This window comes from Oncorhynchus kisutch, linkage group LG19, assembly GCF_002021735.2.
Source record: "Oncorhynchus kisutch isolate 150728-3 linkage group LG19, Okis_V2, whole genome shotgun sequence".
Lineage (NCBI taxonomy): Eukaryota > Metazoa > Chordata > Actinopteri > Salmoniformes > Salmonidae > Oncorhynchus > Oncorhynchus kisutch.
The window spans coordinates 9,008,046-9,029,517 of NC_034192.2; the positions used below are offsets into that span (position 1 = coordinate 9,008,046).

At 46.1% G+C, this 21,472-nt stretch overlaps 1 protein-coding gene and 1 long non-coding RNA gene across 3 annotated transcripts in view; one reads left to right on the forward strand and one right to left on the reverse strand.

Moving 5' to 3' along the window:
- The window catches only part of LOC109910344 (protein kinase C theta type), a 23,323-nt gene extending 4,619 nt beyond the window's left edge, over window positions 1–18,704 (forward strand). Inside the window, exons 1-17 of one of the 2 annotated variants that reach the window (XM_031797089.1) lie at window positions 1–27; window positions 636–1,119; window positions 3,285–3,484; window positions 4,717–4,777; window positions 5,611–5,794; window positions 8,267–8,298; window positions 8,428–8,513; window positions 12,189–12,318; window positions 12,680–12,789; window positions 13,790–13,922; window positions 14,046–14,212; window positions 16,174–16,347; window positions 16,565–16,656; window positions 16,739–16,940; window positions 17,197–17,385; window positions 17,664–17,792; window positions 17,921–18,704. The exon at window positions 1–27 is cut by the window's left edge and continues 139 nt beyond it. In XM_031797089.1, the coding sequence (XP_031652949.1) occupies window positions 1,002–1,119; window positions 3,285–3,484; window positions 4,717–4,777; window positions 5,611–5,794; window positions 8,267–8,298; window positions 8,428–8,513; window positions 12,189–12,318; window positions 12,680–12,789; window positions 13,790–13,922; window positions 14,046–14,212; window positions 16,174–16,347; window positions 16,565–16,656; window positions 16,739–16,940; window positions 17,197–17,385; window positions 17,664–17,792; window positions 17,921–18,079 (2,166 nt within the window). In that variant the 5' untranslated portion in view covers window positions 1–27; window positions 636–1,001 and the 3' untranslated portion in view covers window positions 18,080–18,704. The remainder of the gene's footprint in view (window positions 28–635; window positions 1,120–3,284; window positions 3,485–4,716; window positions 4,778–5,610; window positions 5,795–8,266; window positions 8,299–8,427; window positions 8,514–12,188; window positions 12,319–12,679; window positions 12,790–13,789; window positions 13,923–14,045; window positions 14,213–16,173; window positions 16,348–16,564; window positions 16,657–16,738; window positions 16,941–17,196; window positions 17,386–17,663; window positions 17,793–17,920) is intronic. The other variant, XM_031797088.1, reaches the window with a different exon arrangement.
- A 965-nt stretch (window positions 18,705–19,669) lies between these two features.
- Window positions 19,670–21,028, reverse strand: LOC109910351 (uncharacterized). The gene is made up of 2 exons (XR_004204129.1): window positions 20,928–21,028; window positions 19,670–19,940 (listed from the first exon to the last, which is right to left on the reverse strand). It is a non-coding gene; the product is annotated as an uncharacterized LOC109910351 (long non-coding RNA).
- Window positions 21,029–21,472: the final 444 nt, after the last annotated feature.

Genomic DNA, 21,472 nt, shown 5'->3' on the forward strand with positions numbered 1-21,472 from the left:
CTAGCTGAGGTTTACTAGCCCCTGGAGGTATGAGCTGTTTTGGATACACAAAGAGTGCTGGTTTGTTCGGTCTTTAGTGCTAAATATATGGTGTTTTGCACTAAGAGGGCTGATTCGTTTGTTTGTAATGGTAACAAGGGGTACTAGTTTGAATTTGTTTGGTGTACTATGTACTGGTCTCTGCTGATTTGTGACTAGTCTCTCATCCTCTCTCTGTCTCTCTTTCTCTCTCTTTATCTCTCTCCCTCTATCTCTCTCTATCTCTCTCCCTCTCTTTATCTCTCTCTCTCTCTCTCTCCTTCTATCTCTCCTTCTATCTCTCTCTTTATCTCTATGCCTCTCCCTCTCTCTCCCTCTCTCTCTCACTCACTCTCTATCTCCATCCATCTCCCTCACTCTCTATCTCCATCCATCCACCTCTCTCTCTCTCTCTCTCTCTCTCTCTCTTTCTCTCTCTCTCTCCCTTTCTCTCTCTCTTGCTCTCTCTCTCCCTTTCTCTCTCTCTTGCTCTCTCCTTCTCCCTTTCTCTCTTTTACTCTGTCTCCCCCCCCTCTCTCTCTCTCTCCCTTTCTCTCTCTCTTGCTCTCTCCTTCTCCCTTTCTCTCTTTCTCTCCCTCTCTCTCTTCCTTTCTCAGGGTGACGGACAGCTCTTATCAGTACCAGAGGAGCGAGGCGTCAAGAGCGGAACTGCCGCTGCGAGCCAAAGAGCCCTCCTCTCCTCTCTCTCCCTCCCTCCCACACCAACCCATCTCTCATCTGAAGGAAAAGGGCAGTCAGCGTGTGGGGCCTGTGCCAGAGAGGGGGGTGACATCCACACAAAGACTACTCTCCCCAAAACAACACTGACACTATCTGCGAAGACAAGGACTAACTGAAACACAACTCTCCACTGTGAGGATCACTGTTTCTGTGGCGAGGGAGGTTCTCTGAAGGTTTTCTGGAGGTTGTGTGACCATTGAGGTTTTTGTCTGGAGGTCAGTGAGGGAGTGGTACCTGCAGCCATGTCTCCGTTCCTGCGTATCGGCTTCTCCAGCTTCGAGATGGACCCAGGTCTGGCCTACCATGAAGAGGTGATCAACCCGTACTGTGCTGTCTACATGAAGGAGGCTATAGACACAGGTCAGTTGGAGTGTGGGTGTGTCTGTCTCAGAGAGATGTGATGGGGAAACATGGGGACCTCTATCATTTTCTGTACGACTGTTGTCTCGCATGGGCTGCAAGTGAAGGAAGAAGTTGTGCCCAGTAAGCATGTCCCTGTTTACTCCATCTACAGTGTCTATGCATTAAAGAGGGAAGATATATTTATAGACAGACATTTAATAGAACAGACCTTTCTTCTCCAGGGGTTCCATTACTGTAAATGGCCTTATGATTCATGTCAGTATTACCTATCAATAGCAGTACTTCAGAGTGCTAATGGACAGTTCTGTTTCCTTGCTGACTATATTTAACCGTTGGTAAAGATGACAGTTACAAGGCTGAAAACAGAGAGAGACGTGGGGAGGAAAGAGGAGGGATCTACGTTGTTTTCTCCCAATTCTTTCTCACTTCAACCACAGAGCTGTTCTGGTAGCTGGACAGAGATAGTGGTAGAGAAATGCTGTGTGTGTGTGTGTGTGTGTGTGTGTGTGTGTGTGTGTGTGTGTGTGTGTGTGTGTGTGTGTGTGTGTGTGTGTGTGTGTGTGTGTGTGTGTGTGTGTGTGTGTGTGTGTGTGGGATGTGCGTGGGTGTCTTAGCTCACAGGAAGACCTGTGTTATTCAGTTTCTTTTCAGGTGAGTTTGTACTGCAGTTTGTACTGCTTTTGGCCAGTTTGTACTGCAGTTTGTACTGCAGTTTGTACTGCTTTTGGTCAGTTTGTACTGCTTTTGGTCAGTTTGTACTGCAGTTTGTACTGCAGTTTGTACTGCTTTTGGTCAGTTTGTACTGCAGTTTGTACTGCTTTTGGTCAGTTTGTACTGCAGTTTGTACTGCTTTTGGTCAGTTTGAACTGCAGTTTGTACTGCTTTTTGGTCAGATTGTACTGCAGTTTGTACTGCTTTTTGGTCAGTTTGTACTGCAGTTTGTACTGCTTTTGGTCAGTTTGAACTGCAGTTTGTACTGCTTTTGGTCAGTTTGTACTGCAGTTTGTACTGCTTTTGGTCAGTTTGTACTGCAGTTTGTACTGCTTTTGGTCAGTTTGTACTGCAGTTTGTACTGCTTTTGGTCAGTTTGTACTGCAGTTTGTACTGCTTTTTGGTCAGTTTGTACTGCAGTTTGTACTGCTTTTGGTCAGTTTGTACTGCAGTTTGTACTGCTTTTGGTCAGTTTGTACTGCAGTTTGTACTGCTTTTTGCAATGACATCAAAAGGCCCAGATGATAGTAAATAGCAGTACAGTATAAGGTTTAGCACCAATATTCCACTGTTGGTTTAGGTAGCCTACAAGCAGCCGCAAACCGACTGCATTTCATTGTGCCAATAGAGCGCTTGGAAATAGAACGGAACACCTAGTTGAGGAGGAGTGTTTCGGGTCTGGAGTCAGAGTAGTTTAAGGGAGTCCTTACTACAAAGCTGTGACCGGCTCAGACTCGTTTCTTAACTCCACTGTGGCTAAAGCACCGAACAGAAAAATGAAAGCAACACCTCAGTCAAATGTCACATGACCACTACAGAGAAAAAAACAAAGGAACTGATCTGGACTGACAAAAGGGCTGACAGAAGGGCTGACAGAAGGGCTGACAGAAGGGCTGACAGAAGGGCTGACAGAAGCCTACTCAGAGCTGTGTGGGACTCCTAAAGCAAAACGTATCGCCTTCTCATGCCAAAGGCGGGTTGTAAACATGATGAAAAATATGAGCTGTCTGTCTGGGGAGAATAGGACAGTTTTTCCCTGTCAGAGAGAAATTATTTTCAGTATAGACAACAGCTGGTAGCGTTGTCTCTGTCCAGAGAAAGTCTATGGACCACTGATAGAGATATACGTATCATTCTATGGCAGGAACTTGTCAAATGGCGGAAGGGAAATACTGCGAAGTGGAGGTTATGCTGTAGGTATACATCACAGGAGGCTGCTGAGGGGAGGACGGCTCATAATAATGTCCAGAACGGAGTCAATGGTATGGCATCAAACACCTGGAAACCAGCCTGTCCTCCCAAATTAAGATGCCACCAACCTCCTGTGGTAGAGACAGACCACTCTGGTCAGGAAGAATGTAGGACCAATGACAGATGGACTAATGTTAAGATTCTCGACTGTTTCTACCTGTCTTTCTCCCCCCTTTACATACACACCCTGACCCCTCCAGAGAAGGGCCAGGTGTACAAGCAGAAGAAGCCCACCATGTACCCCCCCTGGAGCAGCACGTTTGACGCCCATGTCCACCAGGGTCGTGTCATGCACGTGGTGGTGAAGGATAAAACCGCCGAGCTAAAGTCTGAGGCCGTGGTGCAGCTGGACACCCTGGCCTCACGCTGCAAAAAGGAGAACGGCAAGCTGGAGATCTGGGTAAGACAACAGGGAGGGGGAGGGGGAGGGGGAGGGAAGCAGGGAGAGGGAAGACAGGGAGGGAGGGGTTCCACTGGCTTAGGGTTGGAGCGAAGAGAATGTGTTGTGTCCACATAATTTGATATGGGGATATATCTGTCTAATTCTCTCTCTCTCTCTCTCTGTTTCTCTCTCTCTCTCTGTATCTCTCTCTCTCTCTCTCTCTCTCTCTGTGTGTCTCTCTCTCTCTATCTATCAAATTCTCTCTCTCTCCCTCTTTCTCTCTTTCTCTCTCACTCTCTCTCCCTCTCTCCTTGTCTCTCTATATCTATTGAATTCTCTCTCTCTCTCCCTCGTTCTCTATCTATCTCTCTCTGTTTCTCTGTCTCGCTCTCTCCCCCCCTCTCTCTCTCTTCCCCCTCTCTCTGTCTCTCTCTCTGTCTCTCTCTCTCTCTCTGTCTCTCTCTCTCTCTCTCTCTGTCTCTCTGTCTCTCTCTCTGTCTCTCTGTCTCTCTCTCTCTGTCTCTCTGTCTCTCTCTCTACCTCTCTCTCTCTCTGTCACTCTCTCTCTCGCTCTCTCTCTCTGTCTCTTTCTCTCCCCCCTCTCTCTCTGTGTCTACCCCCCCCCTTCTCTCTCCCCCCTCTCTCTCTGTCTCTGTCTCTCTCCGTCTCTCTCTCGGTCTGTCTCTCTTGCTCCCCCCACTCTCTCACTCTGTCTCTCTCTCCCCCCCTTCTTTCTCTCTCTCTCTCTCTCTGTCTCTCTCTCTCTCCCCCCCTCTCTCTCTGTCACTCTCTCTCTCGCTCTCTCTCTCTCTGTCTCTTTCTCTCCCCCCTCTCTCTCTGCCTCTACCCTCCCCCTCTCTCTCCCCCCTCTCTCTCTGTCTCTGTCTCTCTCCGTCTCTCTCTCGGTCTGTCTCTCTCGCTCCCCCCACTCTCTCACTCTGTCTCTCTCTCCCCCCCCCCCCCCCCCCCCCCCCCCCCCCTCTCTCTCTCTCTCTCTCTGTCTGTCTCTCTTGCTCCTCTCACTCTCTCTCTCTGTCTCTCTCTCTCTCCCCCCCCTCTCTCTGTCTCTGTCTGTCTCTCTTGCTCCTCTCACTCTCTCTCTCTGTCTCTCTCTCCCCCCCTCTCTCTCTCTCACTCTCTCTCTTTGTCTCTCTCTCCCCCCTCTCTCTGTCTGTCTCTCTTGCTCCCCCACTCTCTCTCTCTGTCTCTCTCTGTCTCTCTCTTCCCCCCCCCCTCACTCTCTGTCTCAGGTGGAGCTGAAACCACAGGGTCGTCTACTCATGGAGGCCAGATACTACTTGGAGAAGAGTGGTGAGGGTTCAGAACCATTGTAGACTTCGTACGGTCTGTGTATGTCTGTTCCTGTGTGGTTATAACCATTCCAGAAGCCCATCTATTCCCAATAGTTTCTGTCAGTGCCCTCTCTTATTGGGGTCTTATTTTCACACTCTGAAGGGTTATACAGTCATATTGTAACAGGCGTGAGGAAACCTCTCATATGTCTATCTATATATAAAGTCCCACCACTACTCATAATCAGCACTCACAACAGGTGGTCCAATGATTGTCCAGGACTAATCATCTGATCATTTAGCCCTTTCAATTACATTACTCACAAATAGAAAGATATTCACCTTTACCCTTTCTCTCTTTCTCTCCCTATCTCTCTGTCGTTGCAAACACACACACACACACACACACACACACACACACACACACACACACACACACACACACACACACACACACACACACACACACACACACACACACACACACACACACACACACACACACATATTTAACAGACTGTCGTTGATCATGGAGGGCGTGTTAAATTTGCAGCTGTCAGTGTCTAGTGAATACATGCTTGTGGGGCTGTAGAACAGGAAGTCAGCCAAAGGCCGTCTTCCTCTCTCCCAAACACACACACACACACACACACACACACACACACACACACACACACACACACACACACAGTCACTCGCACGCCCACAGACTGGCAGAAGGACATTCCCATCATGCGTTCACAGAGGAGCAAATATGACTAGCATGTCTCTCTCTTTCTCTTCCTCTGTCTTTTAACTGTGACAAGACTATGCAGTGTACATAACTTTCATGTGTCTGCGCCTGTTTCCCAGACGCCACAGGTTCAGGGGAGGGAGATGGATTTGGAGAGAGAGACAGGGATCCGGGAGTCTTTACCCTCCACGCACGACGCGGAGCCATCAAACAGGCCAAGATCCATGAGGTCAAATGTCACGAGTTCAGCGCCACTTTCTTCCCCCAGCCCACCTTCTGCTCCGTCTGTAAAGAGTTTGTCTGGTACGTCCACTGAGCCAAAACAACAAGGAACACCTTCCTAATATTGAGTTGCCCTCAGAACAGCCTCAGTTTTGGCGGGGCATTGACTCTACAAGGTGTTTAAAGCGTTCCACAGGGATACTGGCCCATGTTGACTCCAATGCTCCCCCACAGTTCTGTCAAGTTGGCTGGATGTCCTTTGGGTGGAGGACCATTCTTGATACAGACAGGAAACTGTTGAGCGTGAAAAACTCAGCAGCGTCGCAGTTCTTGACACAAACCGGTGCGCCTGGCACCTACTACCACACCCCATTTTTGTCTTGCCCATTCACCCTCTGAATGGCACATCTCAATTGTCTCAAGTCTTAAAAGACCTTCTTTAGACTGTTTCCTTCCCTTCATCTAGGCAGATTTAACAGTTGACATCAATAAGGGATCATAGCATTCACCGGGATTCACTTGGTCAGTCTATACACTACATGACCAAAAGTTTGTGGACACCTGCTCGTCGAACATCTCATTTCAAAACCATGGGCATTAATATGGAGTTGGTCCCACCTTTGATGCTATAACAGCCTCCACTCTTCTGGGAAGGCTTCCCACTAGATGTTGGAACATTTCTGCAGGGACTTGCTTCCATTCAGCCACAAGAGCATTAGTGAGGTCTGGCACTGATGTTGGGCGATAAGGCCTGGCTCGCGGTCACCGTTCGAATTCATCCCAAAGGTGTTTGATGGGGTTGAGATCAGGGCTCTGTGTAGGCCAGTCAAGTTCTTCCACACCGATCTCGACAAACCATTTCTGTATGGACCTCGCTTTGTGCATGGGGGCATTGTCATGCTAAAACAGGAAAGGGCCTTCCCCAAACTGTTGCCACAAAGTTGGAAGCACAGAACCGTCTAAAATGTAATTGTCTGCTGTAGTGTTAAGATTTCCCTTCACTGGAACTAAGGGGCCTTAGCCTGAACCATGAAAAACAGCTCCGGCACTATGGCACTATGCATTGGGGCAGCTACTGTTCTGGCATCCGTCGAACCCAGATTTGTCTGTCGGACTGCCAGATGGTGAAGCGTGATTCAGCATTCCAGAGAACGCGTTTCCACTGCACCAGAGTCCAATGGCGGCGAGCTTTACACCACTCCAGCCGACGCTTGGCATTGCGCATGGTGATCTTAAGCTTGTGTGAGGCTGCTCGGCCATGGAAACCCATTTCATGAAGCTCCCGACAAACAGTTTGACGTCCATGTCCCCCTGGTCATGTCATGCACATGGTGGTGAAGGATAAAACCGCTGAGCTAAAGTCTGAGGCCGTGGTGCAGCTGGACACCCTGGCCTCACGCTGCAAAAAGGAGAACGGCAAGCTGGAGATCTGGGTAAGCTGGAGTTCCGGGTTTCCACGTGCTGACGTTGCTTCCAGAGGCAGTTTGGAACTCAGTAGTCAGTGTTGCAACCGAGGACAGACAATTTGTACACGCTACGCGCTTCAGGACTCAGCGGTCCCATTCTGTGAGCTTGTGTGGTCAACCACTTTGCGGCTGAGCCATTGTTGCTTCTAGGCGTTTCCACTTCACAATGACAGCACTTACAGTTGACCGGGGAAGCTCTAGCAGGGCAGACATTTGACCAACTGACTTGTTGGAACGGTGGCATCCTATGATGGTGCCACGTTGAAAGTCGCTGAGCTCTTCAGTAAGGCCATTCTACTGCCAATGTTTGTCTATAGAGATTGCATGGCTGTGTGCTCGATTTTATACACCGGTCAGCAAAGGGTGTGGCTGAAATTGACGAATCCACTAATTTGAAGGGGTGTCCACATACATTTATATATATAGTGTATCATGGATAGAGCAGGTGTTCTTAATATTTTGTATACTCAGTGTACATGCTCTACAAGTACCCCTTCTGTCTGTACAGTGTGTATATCACAACCTAACAGTGTGTATATCATAGCCCACCCAATTGACCTACCTCATCCCCATACTGTTTATATTTATTTACTTTTCTGCTCTTTTGCACACCAGTATCTCTACCTGCACATGACCATCTGATCATTTATCACTCCAGTGTTAATCTGCAAAATTGTAATTATTCTCCTACCTCCTCATGCCTTTTGCACACAATGTATATAGAATCTCTTTTATCTACTGTGTTATTGACTTGTTAATTGTTTACTCCATGTGTAACTCTGTGTTGTCTGTTCACACTGCTATGCTTTATCTTGGCCAGGTCGCAGTTGTAAATGAGAACTTGTTCTCAACTGGCCTACCTGGTTAAATAAAGGAGAAAAAAAAAATAAAAAAATATCACAGCCTAACTTTATTTAAAACCTAGTCAATTGGATTGCATCCTAATGACATCGTTCACATATATTTATTTAATTGTCACTCTGAAACAAACACTACAGTATTTCTATTTAAACATCACCCACATCATCCATATCATCCAGTGTTTGATTTCTGGTTCCTGTTAATGTTGTGTTTCTTTTCCCCACAGGGGTCTGAATAAGCAGGGTTATCAGTGCCGACGTGAGTATCTCTGCTCTCTCTCTCTGCTCTCTCTCTCCCCACATCTTCTACCTATTCCATATTCTATCCCTACACTCCTCCGTCCTCTCTCCTGTCTACACTCTCATCCCCCCATCATTGGTCTTTCAGAGTGCAACGCAGCCATCCACAAGAAATGCATTGACATAATCATCGCCAAGTGCACTGGGTCGGCCATCAACAGCAAAGAGACCATGGTAGGCCTGTACATTGTAGTCCATTTCAATACAACGATGACAGTAGGTGATCTTGAGCATTTTAGAGCATCTTGGATTTGTCATTATATTTAGTTGCTTGGGTTCCAATAATAGTAAATGCAGTAAATGATGTGTCCACTTTGTCTTGGTGTTTGTGACATGAGGAACCTCAATTAAGACAACTGGAGGTCCCCTTAGATTGCATGCATGCAGACAGACTGACATACAGTGTATCTGGGCTTCTGGTGACTGTGGTTTAGCTCAGAGGTAACACACTTGTTAATTGTCAGTTAAAGTCAACCACATACACACGGACTAACTCACTCTCACAGTACACACTGACTAACTCACTCTCTCTTACAGTACACACTGACTAACTAACTCACTCTCTCTCACAGTACACTGACTAACTCACTCTCTCTCACAGTACACACTGACTAACTCACTCTCTCTCACAGTACACACTGACTAACTCACTCTCTCTCACAGTACACATGGACTAACTCACTCTCTCTCACAGTACACACGGACTAACTCACTCTCTCACAGTACACACTGACTAACTCGCTCTCTCTCACAGTACACACTGACTAACTCACTCTCTCTCACAGTACACACTGACTAACTCACTCTCTCTCACAGTACACACTGACTAACTCACTCTCTCTCACAGTACACGCTTACTAACTCACTCTCTCTCACAGTACACACTGACTAACTCACTGTCTCTCACAGTACACACAGACTAACTCACTCTCTCTCACAGTACACACGGACTAACTCACTGTCTCTCACAGTACACACAGACTAACTCTCTCTCTCTCACAGTACACACTGACTAACTCACTCTCTCTCACAGTACACACGGACTAACTCACTCTCTCTCACAGTACACACGGACTAACTCACTCTCTCTCACAGTACACACTGACTAACTCACTCTCTCTCACAGTACACACTGACTAACTCACTCTCTCTCACAGTACACACTGACTAACTAACTCACTCTCTCACAGTACACTGACTAACTCACTCTCTCTCACAGTACACACTGACTAACTCACTCTCTCTCACAGTACACACTGACTAACTCACTCTCTCTCACAGTACACACTGACTAACTCACTCTCTCTCTCACAGTACACACGGACTAACTCACTCTCTCTCACAGTACACACTGACTAACTCACTCTCTCTCACAGTACACACTGACTAACTCACTCTCTCTCACAGTACACACTGACTAACTCACTGTCTCTCACAGTACACACGGACTAACTCACTCTCTCTCACAGTACACACGGACTAACTCACTCTCTCTCACAGTACACACTGACTAACTCACTCTCTCTCACAGTACACACTGACTAACTCACTCTCTCTCACAGTACACGCTGACTAACTCACTCTCTCTCACAGTACACACTGACTAACTCACTGTCTCTCACAGTACACACAGACTAACTCACTCTCTCTCACAGTACACACGGACTAACTCACTGTCTCTCACAGTACACACAGACTAACTCTCTCTCTCTCACAGTACACACTGACTAACTCACTCTCTCTCACAGTACACACGGACTAACTCACACTCTCTCTCTCACAGTACACACTGACTAACTCACTCTCTCTCACAGTACACACTGACAAACTCACTCTCTCTCACAGTACACACTGACTAACTAACTCACTCTCTCACAGTACACTGACTAACTCACTCTCTCTCACAGTACACACTGACTAACTCACTCTCTCTCACAGTACACACTGACTAACTCACTCTCTCTCACAGTACACACTGACTAACTAACTCACTCTCTCACAGTACACACGGACTAACTCACTCTCTCTCACAGTACACACTGACTAACTCACTCTCTCTCACAGTACACACTGACTAACTCACTCTCTCTCACAGTACACACGGACTAACTCACTCTCTCTCACAGTACACACTGACTAACTCACTCTCTCTCACAGTACACACAGACTAACTCTCTCTCTCTCACAGTACACACTGACTAACTCACTCTCTCTCACAGTACACACGGACTAACTCACTCTCTCTCACAGTACACACTGACTAACTCACTCTCTCTCACAGTACACACTGACTAACTCACTCTCTCTCACAGTACACACTGACTAACTCACTCTCTCTCACAGTACACACTGACTAACTAACTCACTCTCTCACAGTACACTGACTAACTCACTCTCTCTCACAGTACACACGGACTAACTCACTCTCTCTCACAGTACACACTGACTAACTCTCTCTCTCACAGTACACACTGACTAACTCACTCTCTCTCACAGTACACACTGACTAACTCACTGTCTCTCACAGTACACACTGACTAACTCACTGTCTCTCACAGTACACACTGACTAACTCACTCTCTCTCACAGTACACACTGACTAACTCACTGTCTCTCACAGTACACACAGACTAACTCACTCTCTCTCACAGTACACACGGACTAACTCACTGTCTCTCACAGTACACACAGACTAACTCACTCTCTCTCACAGTACACACAGACTAACTCACTCTCTCTCACAGTACACACGGACTAACTCACTCTCTCTCACAGTACACACGGACTAACTCACTCTCTCTCACAGTACACACTGACTAACTCACTCTCTCACACAGTACACACTGACTAACTCACTGTCTCTCACAGTACACACAGACTAACTCACTCTCTCTCACAGTACACATGGACTAACTCACTCTCTCGCACAGTACACACTGACTAACTCACTCTCTCTCACAGTACACACAGACTAACTCACTCTCTCTCACAGTACACACAGACTAACTCACTCTCTCTCTCACAGTACACACAGACTAACTCACTCTCTCTCTCACAGTACACACAGACTAACTCACTCTCTCTCACAGTACACACGGACTAACTCACTGTCTCTCACAGTACACACAGACTAACTCACTCTCTCTCACAGTACACACAGACTAACTCACTCTCTCTCACAGTACACACGGACTAACTCACTCTCTCTCACAGTACACACGGACTAACTCACTCTCTCTCACAGTACACACTGACTAACTCACTCTCTCGCACAGTACACACTGACTAACTCACTGTCTCTCACAGTACACACAGACTAACTCACTCTCTCTCACAGTACACACGGACTAACTCACTCTCTCGCACAGTACACACTGACTAACTCACTCTCTCTCACAGTACACACAGACTAACTCACTCTCTCTCACAGTACACACAGACTAACTCACTCTCTCTCTCACAGTACACACAGACTAACTCACTCTCTCTCTCACAGTACACACAGACTAACTCACTCTCTCTCACAGTACACATGGACTAACTCACTCTCTCTCACAGTACACACTGACTAACTCACTCTCTCTCACAGTACACACTGACTAACTCACTCTCTCTCACAGTACACACTGAGACAGTGGGTTGGTTCTTCGAAGCAGACGGCTCTGTGATTACCGTACTCACTGTTTACCAGTACTCCCCGATCCTAGGGATCCCAGGGATCCCAGGGATTTTACTTCCCTAAAACGTCCAAAGCAGTTGTTGCCTACTTCCTGTGTCATATTTCCATGGCAACAAAGGGTTGTAGTGCGGTGTGTTCAGGTGACCGAGTGTGTTTGCTGTGTGTTGCAGATCCACAAGGAGCGCTTTAAGATCGACATGCCCCACAGGTTTAAGGTGTACAACTACAAGAGCCCCACGTTCTGTGAACACTGTGGCACGCTGCTGTGGGGGCTGGCCAAGCAGGGACTCAAGTGTGAGGGTGAGAGGACAGTCCACAGGAGGCTGCTGAGGGGAGGGCGGCTCATAATAATGTCTGGAGCAGAGCAATTGGAATTGCATCAAACACATGGAATCTACGTGTTTGATGTATTTGATACCATTCCACCTATTCCGCTCCAGCCATTACCAAGGTGCCAACAACATCACATCACTGTCATTACACAATCACATCATACCATTACCAACTCAAATCATAACAGTACCCTATCAAACCATTATATTGCACCATACCTTTTCACATGATTCCCTATTTCACCGTCCACATATCAAAATGTATTGATTTCATCGTCCCATTCCATCTGTGTCTGTATACTGTGTAACCATGTGTGTTGTCCATGCAGAGTGCGGTATGAACGTTCATCACAAGTGCCAGAAAAAGGTGGCCAACCTGTGTGGAGTCAACCAGAAACTGATGGCTGAAGCCCTGGCCACGATCGAGACTAAACAGCAGGTCAGAGTTCAGGGGTCGAGGGGTTAGGAACGGTGATGCCAACTTAGCAATTTTGTAGCAACTTTTCAGACTACCCATTTTTTCAAACAGCACCTAGCAACACATTTAGCTGTTTTTAAAAATGTATTTGGAACTTTTAGCAACTTTTGAAAAGTGACTCAAATGTTAAATGCACGCATTTTCCCTCTAAATGACACAACAACAAAAAATTGTCACACACTCGGTCACAACACACGTGACTGGCTGCGAAAGTGCATTGTGAGTGACGTCAGCAGCAGGCACTCAGATCGTACACAGGCAGCAGCAGGCACTCAGATCGTGCCCAGGCAGCAGCAGGCACTCAGATCGTACACAGGCAGCAGCAGGCACTCAGATCGTGCCCAGGCAGCAGCAGGCACTCAGATCGTGCCCAGGCAGCAGCAGGCACTCAGATCGTGCCCAGGCAGCAGCAGGCCAGCATCAATTTCAGCAAATTGCAAATCATCGTTGGCTGACTGCGGCAGCAGTAGTACGGGTTCGACGAGCCAAACTCAATGAATATAGTCGGTCGTGAATGTTAGATTTTGAACAAACTTACAACGTCAATCAACATGTCTCGATCACAATTGTACAGCCAGAAGTACAGAAGAGAGTGGGAGTCTGTACCTGAACAAATGTCAAATCATATTTTTTGCCAAGCTGACCAGTCAATTTGAGTAGCGATAATGTGTATTCTACGTAATGACGCCGTTTTACGTTATCACGCAATGACATCACAACATCATTTAGCAACTTTTAGCAACAAATCAACCTGCCTCTAGCAACTTACCCTGAAAATGAGTTGGCAACACTGGTTAGGAAGTCAGTGCTGTCCGACAGATCCACAAGTGCATTTCATAAAAAAATATGACAAAAATGTATGTTGATTGTAAGTAAGGAATCTATCCCTGCCCATTATACAGATACTGTAGCATTGTGTTATGTTATTCATTATTACATGTGTCTATGCATTTTCCTATAGGCCAGGGGCTCCAGAGAGAGTGAGATCTATAGTCGAGGCGGGCCGGTGGGTGTGGGCCAGGCAGGGGTGGTGCGGGAACCTTCAGGTTTAGTAGCAGGTCTCCCCCCGACCGCAGCCAGCGCTGGGCGAAAAGGTAAGGACCACACATGGTCAACCTGGTCAGTCATGCAACTGTGAAGAATTTGTAGTCAACTTGAGACTTAATAGGACTAAATTACTATCTCCCCTTCTCCACCCCACCCCCCCCTCTCTCCAGAGCAGCAGGGTATATCGTGGGACACCCCAGCGGAGGGGGACATGCCTGCCCCTGTGATGGAGGAGCCTGAGACGCTGTACGCCGTCCCCAGAAAAGAACACCTTCACAAGTTCACCCTGGACAACTTCGTCCTGCACAAGATGCTTGGCAAAGGCAGCTTCGGCAAGGTACCCGAGAGAGAGAAACCACTGCACCTACTGAGCCCCTAGATTCACTGGGGGTATACGTTTTCTATCTGGGCTTAAGACATGTCATCATAAACTGAGACATGAGTATCGTGCTTCTAGGACATACAGGGAGTTTACATTGACGTTTAGATTAGATTTGAGTCATTTAGCAGACGCTCTTATACAGAGCGAGTGAATACATATTCATACTTTTTTTACATACTGGTCCCTCGTGGGAATTGAACCCACAACCAGTTTCTCAGTCCGTTGATAACTAGGACATTTATCAAGCCCAAGTCTTGTCTCAGTTTATGGTGATTTGTCTCTAACTGATGGAAACCGTGCAGATGAAAGTGTATTTCGTTATTTATAACAAACATATACTGAGTGTACAAAACATTAGGAGGAGACAGGTTAAACCAGGATTTTTAAGCCTTGAGACAATTGAGACATGGATTGTGTCTGTGGTCCATTCAGAGGGTGAATGGGCAAGACAAACCATTGAAGTGCCTTTGAATGGGATATGGTAGTAGGGGCCAGGCACACCGGTTTGTGTCAAGAACTGCAACGCTGCTGGGTTTTTAACGCTCAACATTTTCCCATGTGTATCAAGATTGGTCCACCACCCAAAGGGCATCCAGTCAACTTGACACAACTGTGAAAAGCATTGGAGTCAACACTCACCAGCATCCCTGTGGAACGCTTTTGACACTTTGTAGAGTCCATGACCCAACGAATTGAGGCTGTTATGAGGGCAAAAAAGTGGTGCAACTCAATATTAGGAAGGTGTTCTTAATGTTTGTTATACTCAGTGTATATTCGGTTATTATACTCAAGCCTGTGAGCCTGGGTCAGCATGACCTAAGCAGAAGTTTCTAGCAGGGGGAGAGGGCATTGCCATCTGTGTATTGTGGTATAAGGAAGAGAGCCTAGCCATGAGGAGTACGGTAACCTTAATTGAAGTACAATGTTGGTGTTGTGATGATTATGTTTGGACCTGTAAACATGTTGGTCAGAATGTTCCAGAACCAGAATGTATTAGAACTTCGCTAGAATGGACGTCAATGGAGGAGTGTCTCGGACACTGATTGGCCTCTACCAATAATCTTTAGTCATAGTTAGGGTTACAAAGGGAGGGTACGTTACCGGTAGCTTTCTAAGTTTACCAGTAAACTACCAGAATTTTGGAAACTTTCAGTATTTTATGAAATGTTCATAACATGTAAAGTGTATAAAATAATAAATTAAGATGATTCAAATAAACAAACTAGAATGACAAGCTTAAAAACATGATCCTAAATATAACCCATAAACTTAGTGAATACCATTGGTGTTGAATATGAGTGTATCAGCATAATATATCCTTTACATTTTTACATACTTTTATTTATTTTACTCTGTCAATATGTTTTTATTGCAAATGTTTTTATTACACCAAACTGGTGGCAACTGTGAAAAAAGTCAATAGTTGGAAGAGTTGCAGTGTTAATTGGAAATGATGTCATTGTTGATTAGATGCTTTTTTTTCTCGTGATTCATACTGTCTATCCACTACAATCTCACGGACAATATGGACACAGATATAAAGATAAAGAAAAAATAAATATTGTGAGTGAAAACATTTTATAAAAATGATTCTGGTATAAATGATTGAAGTTACCATAGATTGCCATAGATTACCTGTTAATTACCAGGAAATGTACTGCGATAAATTACCGGTAGTTTTTCAGCGCTAGTAATAATGATGTTATGAAACCAAAAAATCTAAAAGTGTGACTTGTGTTGCCTAGTCTTTGAACATGTTCTAGCCATGCTCTGTGTTCCTGGATCCAGTGGACTGAAGAGACTTCTCGATTGTACTTAGACGTTGCCTGACTGATCCTTCACCTCCGTTTGACAAGCCCTGAATAGGTGAACGCAGTGATTTCCTACATGTACGTATCATCTGTGTGTGTTGCTAGGTGTTCTTGGCCGAGCTGAAGAGCAGCAGAGAGTTCTTTGCGGTGAAGGCTCTGAAGAAGGACGTGGTTCTGATGGATGATGATGTGGAGTGTACCATGGTGGAGAGGAGAGTCCTCTCCCTGGCCTGGGAACATCCCTTCCTCACACACCTCCACTGCACCTTCCAGACCACGGTAACACACACACACACACACACACACACACACACACACACACACACACACACACACACACACACACACACACACACACACACACACACACACACACACACACACACACACACACACACACACACACACACACACACACACACACACACACACACATACACACACACACAGACAAACCACAGGTTTTGTTGATATGACTGTGTTGTGTGTGTGACAGGAGAACCTGTTCTTTGTGATGGAGTATCTGAACGGAGGTGACCTCATGTTCCACATCCAGAACTGTCACAAGTTTGACGTGCAGAGATCGGCGTAAGTTAACCCATACACACTACCAGGCTATGTCTACCAGACACACACACACACATCCCCTCTCTCCTCACTCTGGCTGTAGGTTCTATGCTGCTGAGATTATCTGTGGGCTCCAGTTCCTCCACTCCAAAGGCATTGTCTATAGGGATCTGAAGCTGGACAACGTGTTGTTAGACTCAGAAGGCCATATAAAGATAGCAGACTTTGGAATGTGTAAGGAGAACATGGAGGGAGAAACACGGACCTGCACCTTCTGTGGAACACCAGATTACATCGCCCCAGAGGTGACTGCATGTCCACCATCACTATAGGCATCTACACTCTTACTATCAGCATTGCAACCCTTAAAAGGTGTATAACCAATGGAAATCTTCCCTTATGGAAGTAATGTTTCTCACACTCAATTCTGATCTCATTGATTTGTATCATTAATCAATTACATACCATCTCCGTCTAATGTACTGGTTTTAGATAAACATCATAAAGTGATGATGATGAGGAAGAGATGTCATGTTGAACTGAACGGTCATGGTTTTTTAGATTCTGCTGGGGCAGAAGTACGGCAGCTCAGTGGACTGGTGGTCGTTCGGGGTCTTGCTGTACGAGATGCTGATTGGCCAGTCTCCATTCCATGGTCGCGATGAGGAGGAACTGTTCCAGTCCATCAGGACAGATGACCCCTGTTACCCCCGCTGGCTGGCCAAGGACGCACGAGACATCCTCATCAAGGTCTCACTCAATGCAACAACTTGGTCCACTCACTGCAATGCCACGGCAACGTTGTCCACTATGCACCAGATTACATACATCAACATGAATGATTGACGGTTGGGATGGATGTGACGTGTGTCTGCGTGTGATTGGTTACCTTTCATGAGGGTGTTCTTGTGTCTTTTTCCCATTGGAGTGGAGGTTATGAACTTGGCGTCCTCTGTCCTGATGTGTGTGTGTGTGTGTGCGTGCGTGCGTGCGTGCGTGCGTGTATATATGGTATGTTTGTTTTACAGCTGTTTGTAAGGGAGCCGGAGAGGAGGCTGGGTGTGAAGGGGAACATCCGTCAACACTCCTTCTTCAAAGACACAGACTGGAACGCTCTGGAGAAACGAGAGGTGGTGCCGCCCTTCAGGCCAACCGTGGTACGTACATCCTCAGGCTGCGAGTGTGTGTGTTTGTTTACATCTGCATTTGTATGCATGTGTGTGTGCTCGCTGCGTGTGTGTGTGTGTGTGCGTTGTAACCTCTCCCCTCTCTCCTGTCCATGCAGAAATCCCCCAGTGACGTCAGTAACTTTGACAAGGAGTTTATCAATGAGAAACCCAGGTTGTCGTGTGCAGATCGTACCCTCATGAACAGTGTGGACCAAACCATGTTTAACAACTTCTCCTTCGTCAACCCAGCTGTGGGCCACATCAAAGGCCCCTGACCTGTGATAACCTTACAACAACCTACCAGCAACATATTCACAATCCATCAACAACCCACTGTTCCAGCAACATATACACAACCCATCTGTGACCTTCGGACAACCTATTCGCAACGCATCAATTACTCATTACGACAACACATCACAGACAGGAGTCAAGGACACTTACCTAACAGATCAATAACGTATCCACAACCTGTCAATATCATCTCACCTCTTTTATAGAGCCAAGGCTCACAGCAGTGGAGGCTGCTGAGGGGAGGACGGCTCATAATAATGGCCAGAACAGAGCAAATGGATTGGCATCAAACACCTGCAAACCAGGTGTTTGATGTATTTGATACCATTCCACTGATCCCGCTCCAGTCATTACCACGAGCCAGTCCTCCCCAATTAAGGTGCCACCAACCTCCTGTGGTGTACAGACTACTGTAGGAGTCACTACCTGATTCCCCAGATTGTGTGAAATACTGAGAATGTTGTATTGTACTCATAACCTGTTATTCAATAGTGTCTGTTATATCCCTGTTCAATCAAATGTAACCATTTCCTGGGACATTTTCTATTTAATTCTGAAAGTGTATCAGTAGTTTTATTAAATAGAGCCACGGTTAGTATATTAAAATGTGTTGTTTTGCCATTGTTATTGCTCAGATCCAGGTAGATTGTCACACTATCGGACGGTGGAGTGGTTGGTTTCAATGTACATGGATAAATTAATGGTTTATGTTTACATGATACTGTGTTTTATAATGGCCCTTCAGAGGCTTGTGACCGCTGTGACTAAGTTATTATAGAATCTAATGACATAGATGATGCCTAGATTCAGCAGTTATTGTTTGTTTTCATTCTGTACATTAAAATAAGATTTTTGTTAATGCATGTCCCATTACGTATTTGCATTCTAGCATGAGTTTGTGTCACAGAGTGCGAGAATGAGAATTTAGTTGAAGTACTAAAACCGCTATCTTCCTTCCTCTCTCTCTCTTCCTGCCTCTCTCTCTCTATCTCCCACTCTTTCCTTCCTGTGCCTCACCCTCTCAGAGACTAGAGTGACACACTGAGTTACCATTGCTCTTTCTGTCTGCAGTTGGGACCCTGGTGTTACGTTGTGATATAATGTATTATCATCTCACCAGATAGATAGATAGATAGATAGAACAGTTCTGTGCATTCACAGGGCAGATCAATTAGCAGTGCCTTTTCTCTCCAGTGGGGGGCAGCATGGGGGTAGACTGACTCATTCACTCACCCACCTGTAGCCTACTATCTATGCATCTATGGCTCTATCCTCCCTCCCTAATGTTTGTTCCTTTTTCCGACAAATCTCTCTCTGCCTCACCCTGCCGCCCCACCATCCCTCTCCTCCTAGCGCTGTGGTACCCTGGGACAGACAGACTAATCTGAGAGCGAGCAATCCGTCACTGACCCACTTATACACAGCAGCAAACTACTTCCTGCCACTGGCCCAGGTACAGTCGCCACTTGACAACCATGTCACACCAACGAGGGTAGAGATGAGGATGGCAGAACATTTTAATGGAGAGCTCCAAGGTACTATCACCTTTCAGGTAATACCCAAATGCAGACTGTGTTGAAGTAACAAGTTTATTACAGCAACAGGGCAGGCAAACGACAGGTCAAGGCTGAGGTCAGTAATCCAGAGTAGTGGGGCAATGGTACAGGACGTCAGCAGGCTCAGGCAAAAAAAGGTAAAAACTGGGGAAAAACAGGAAGAATCGATAGACAGGAACAGAGGGAAAACCACTGGTAGGCTTGACGAAACAAAACAAACTGGCAACAGACAAACAGAGAACACAGGTATACGTACCCAGGGGATAATGGGGAAAATGGGTGACACCTGGAGGGGGTGGAGACAAGCACAAGGACAGGTGAAACAGATCAGGGTGTGACAGGTACAAAGTGGTGAACAGAAGCTGGACTGTAAATTTAGATTAGAAATGTTTAGAAAGGTCTGCCCTTTGAAATAGTTTGATTAGATATTGTTTGTATAAGGTTATCAAACTGTTTGTATCTTCTTGAGCAGTGTTTCTGAAACCTCTCCTGGAGTACCCACAGCCTGTCCACGTATTTCATGAATTCCAGAACTAACACAGCTGATTTAACTAATGAGGGGTCTGATGATTATGTGACCATTTGAATCAGCTGTGTTAGTTCTGGAATACATGAATGAAGTGGACTGGCTGGGGTTACTCAAGGAGAGGTTTGGGCTGGAGGAGACCATTTGACTACATTCCCTGATAATTAAATCAACAAAGATGCATTTACACCCAGTGACCACTGGAGGGCAGTGTACTACCACATATCCCCTCAGTTCCTCACAGGAGACCCACAAGTCATGCAGCTAGCTGAGCTCTGATGAATGCTGTGACTCAGTAAGTGACTCATAGCTGGAATGTTTTGAATGTTTGATGTTATCAGTGGACAGGACTACACGCTTTCACAGTCAAACGTCATGCATGTAATCTATGAATATAGAGTTATGTAAATGGCCCCGGGTGACATTCGATGGCATTATGAATGATATATTATTTTGAAGGCATTATGGATTGAGTCCTATATCTATAATGTGATCGCCAGACAGACATTACGTATACTGTCTCATCACCACATAGGTCAATGCTCATCTCTATACATCTGTGCACACACGCACACGCACATGTACAGGTACACGTACTCACCTCTAGACAGGTGACGCTGTCTGTCTGTCTGTCTGACCGAGTGACACTCTCTTATCTTATCTAAGTCATCCTCATGTGCACGTGGCATTATGCCAACAGAATAGTTACATACAACAGTCTCGTTGTGGCAATATAATCTGACCTACCTGAGAAGGTCATGGCTATACAAGGCAGGGAATGTCTATATCGGCAGTGAATCAGTCTGTGATACCCCATCAGAAGACATGTGTTAAGTAGTAGTGGACCGTGCCTATCTGGCTGAATGTGTGAGTTCTGACTCATTCCCAGACTTACTGTAAACACAGCAAGGACTGCTGATTGGACATTTACAGCTAACGGAAATTAATCATTCCACATACACACCCCAACCAAACACACACACACACACATGCATGAATATATGCACACACACACACGTGCTAAACGTTGAGCCATTTAAAAATGGATTCCCCTGGTTTACCATTGAAGCTCCTTGAGTGTGTGTGTGTTCATGTTGTGCTCCGTGGGTATTTAACTAGGCAAGTCAGTTACGAACAAATTGTTATTTACAATGACGGCCTACCGGGGAACAGCGGGTTAACTGCCTTGTTCAGGACACGGAGTTTAACCTTGTCAGCTCGGTGATTCAATCTAGCAACCTCTCAGTTAATGGCCCAACGCTCTAACCACTAGGCTACCTAACATGACCTTT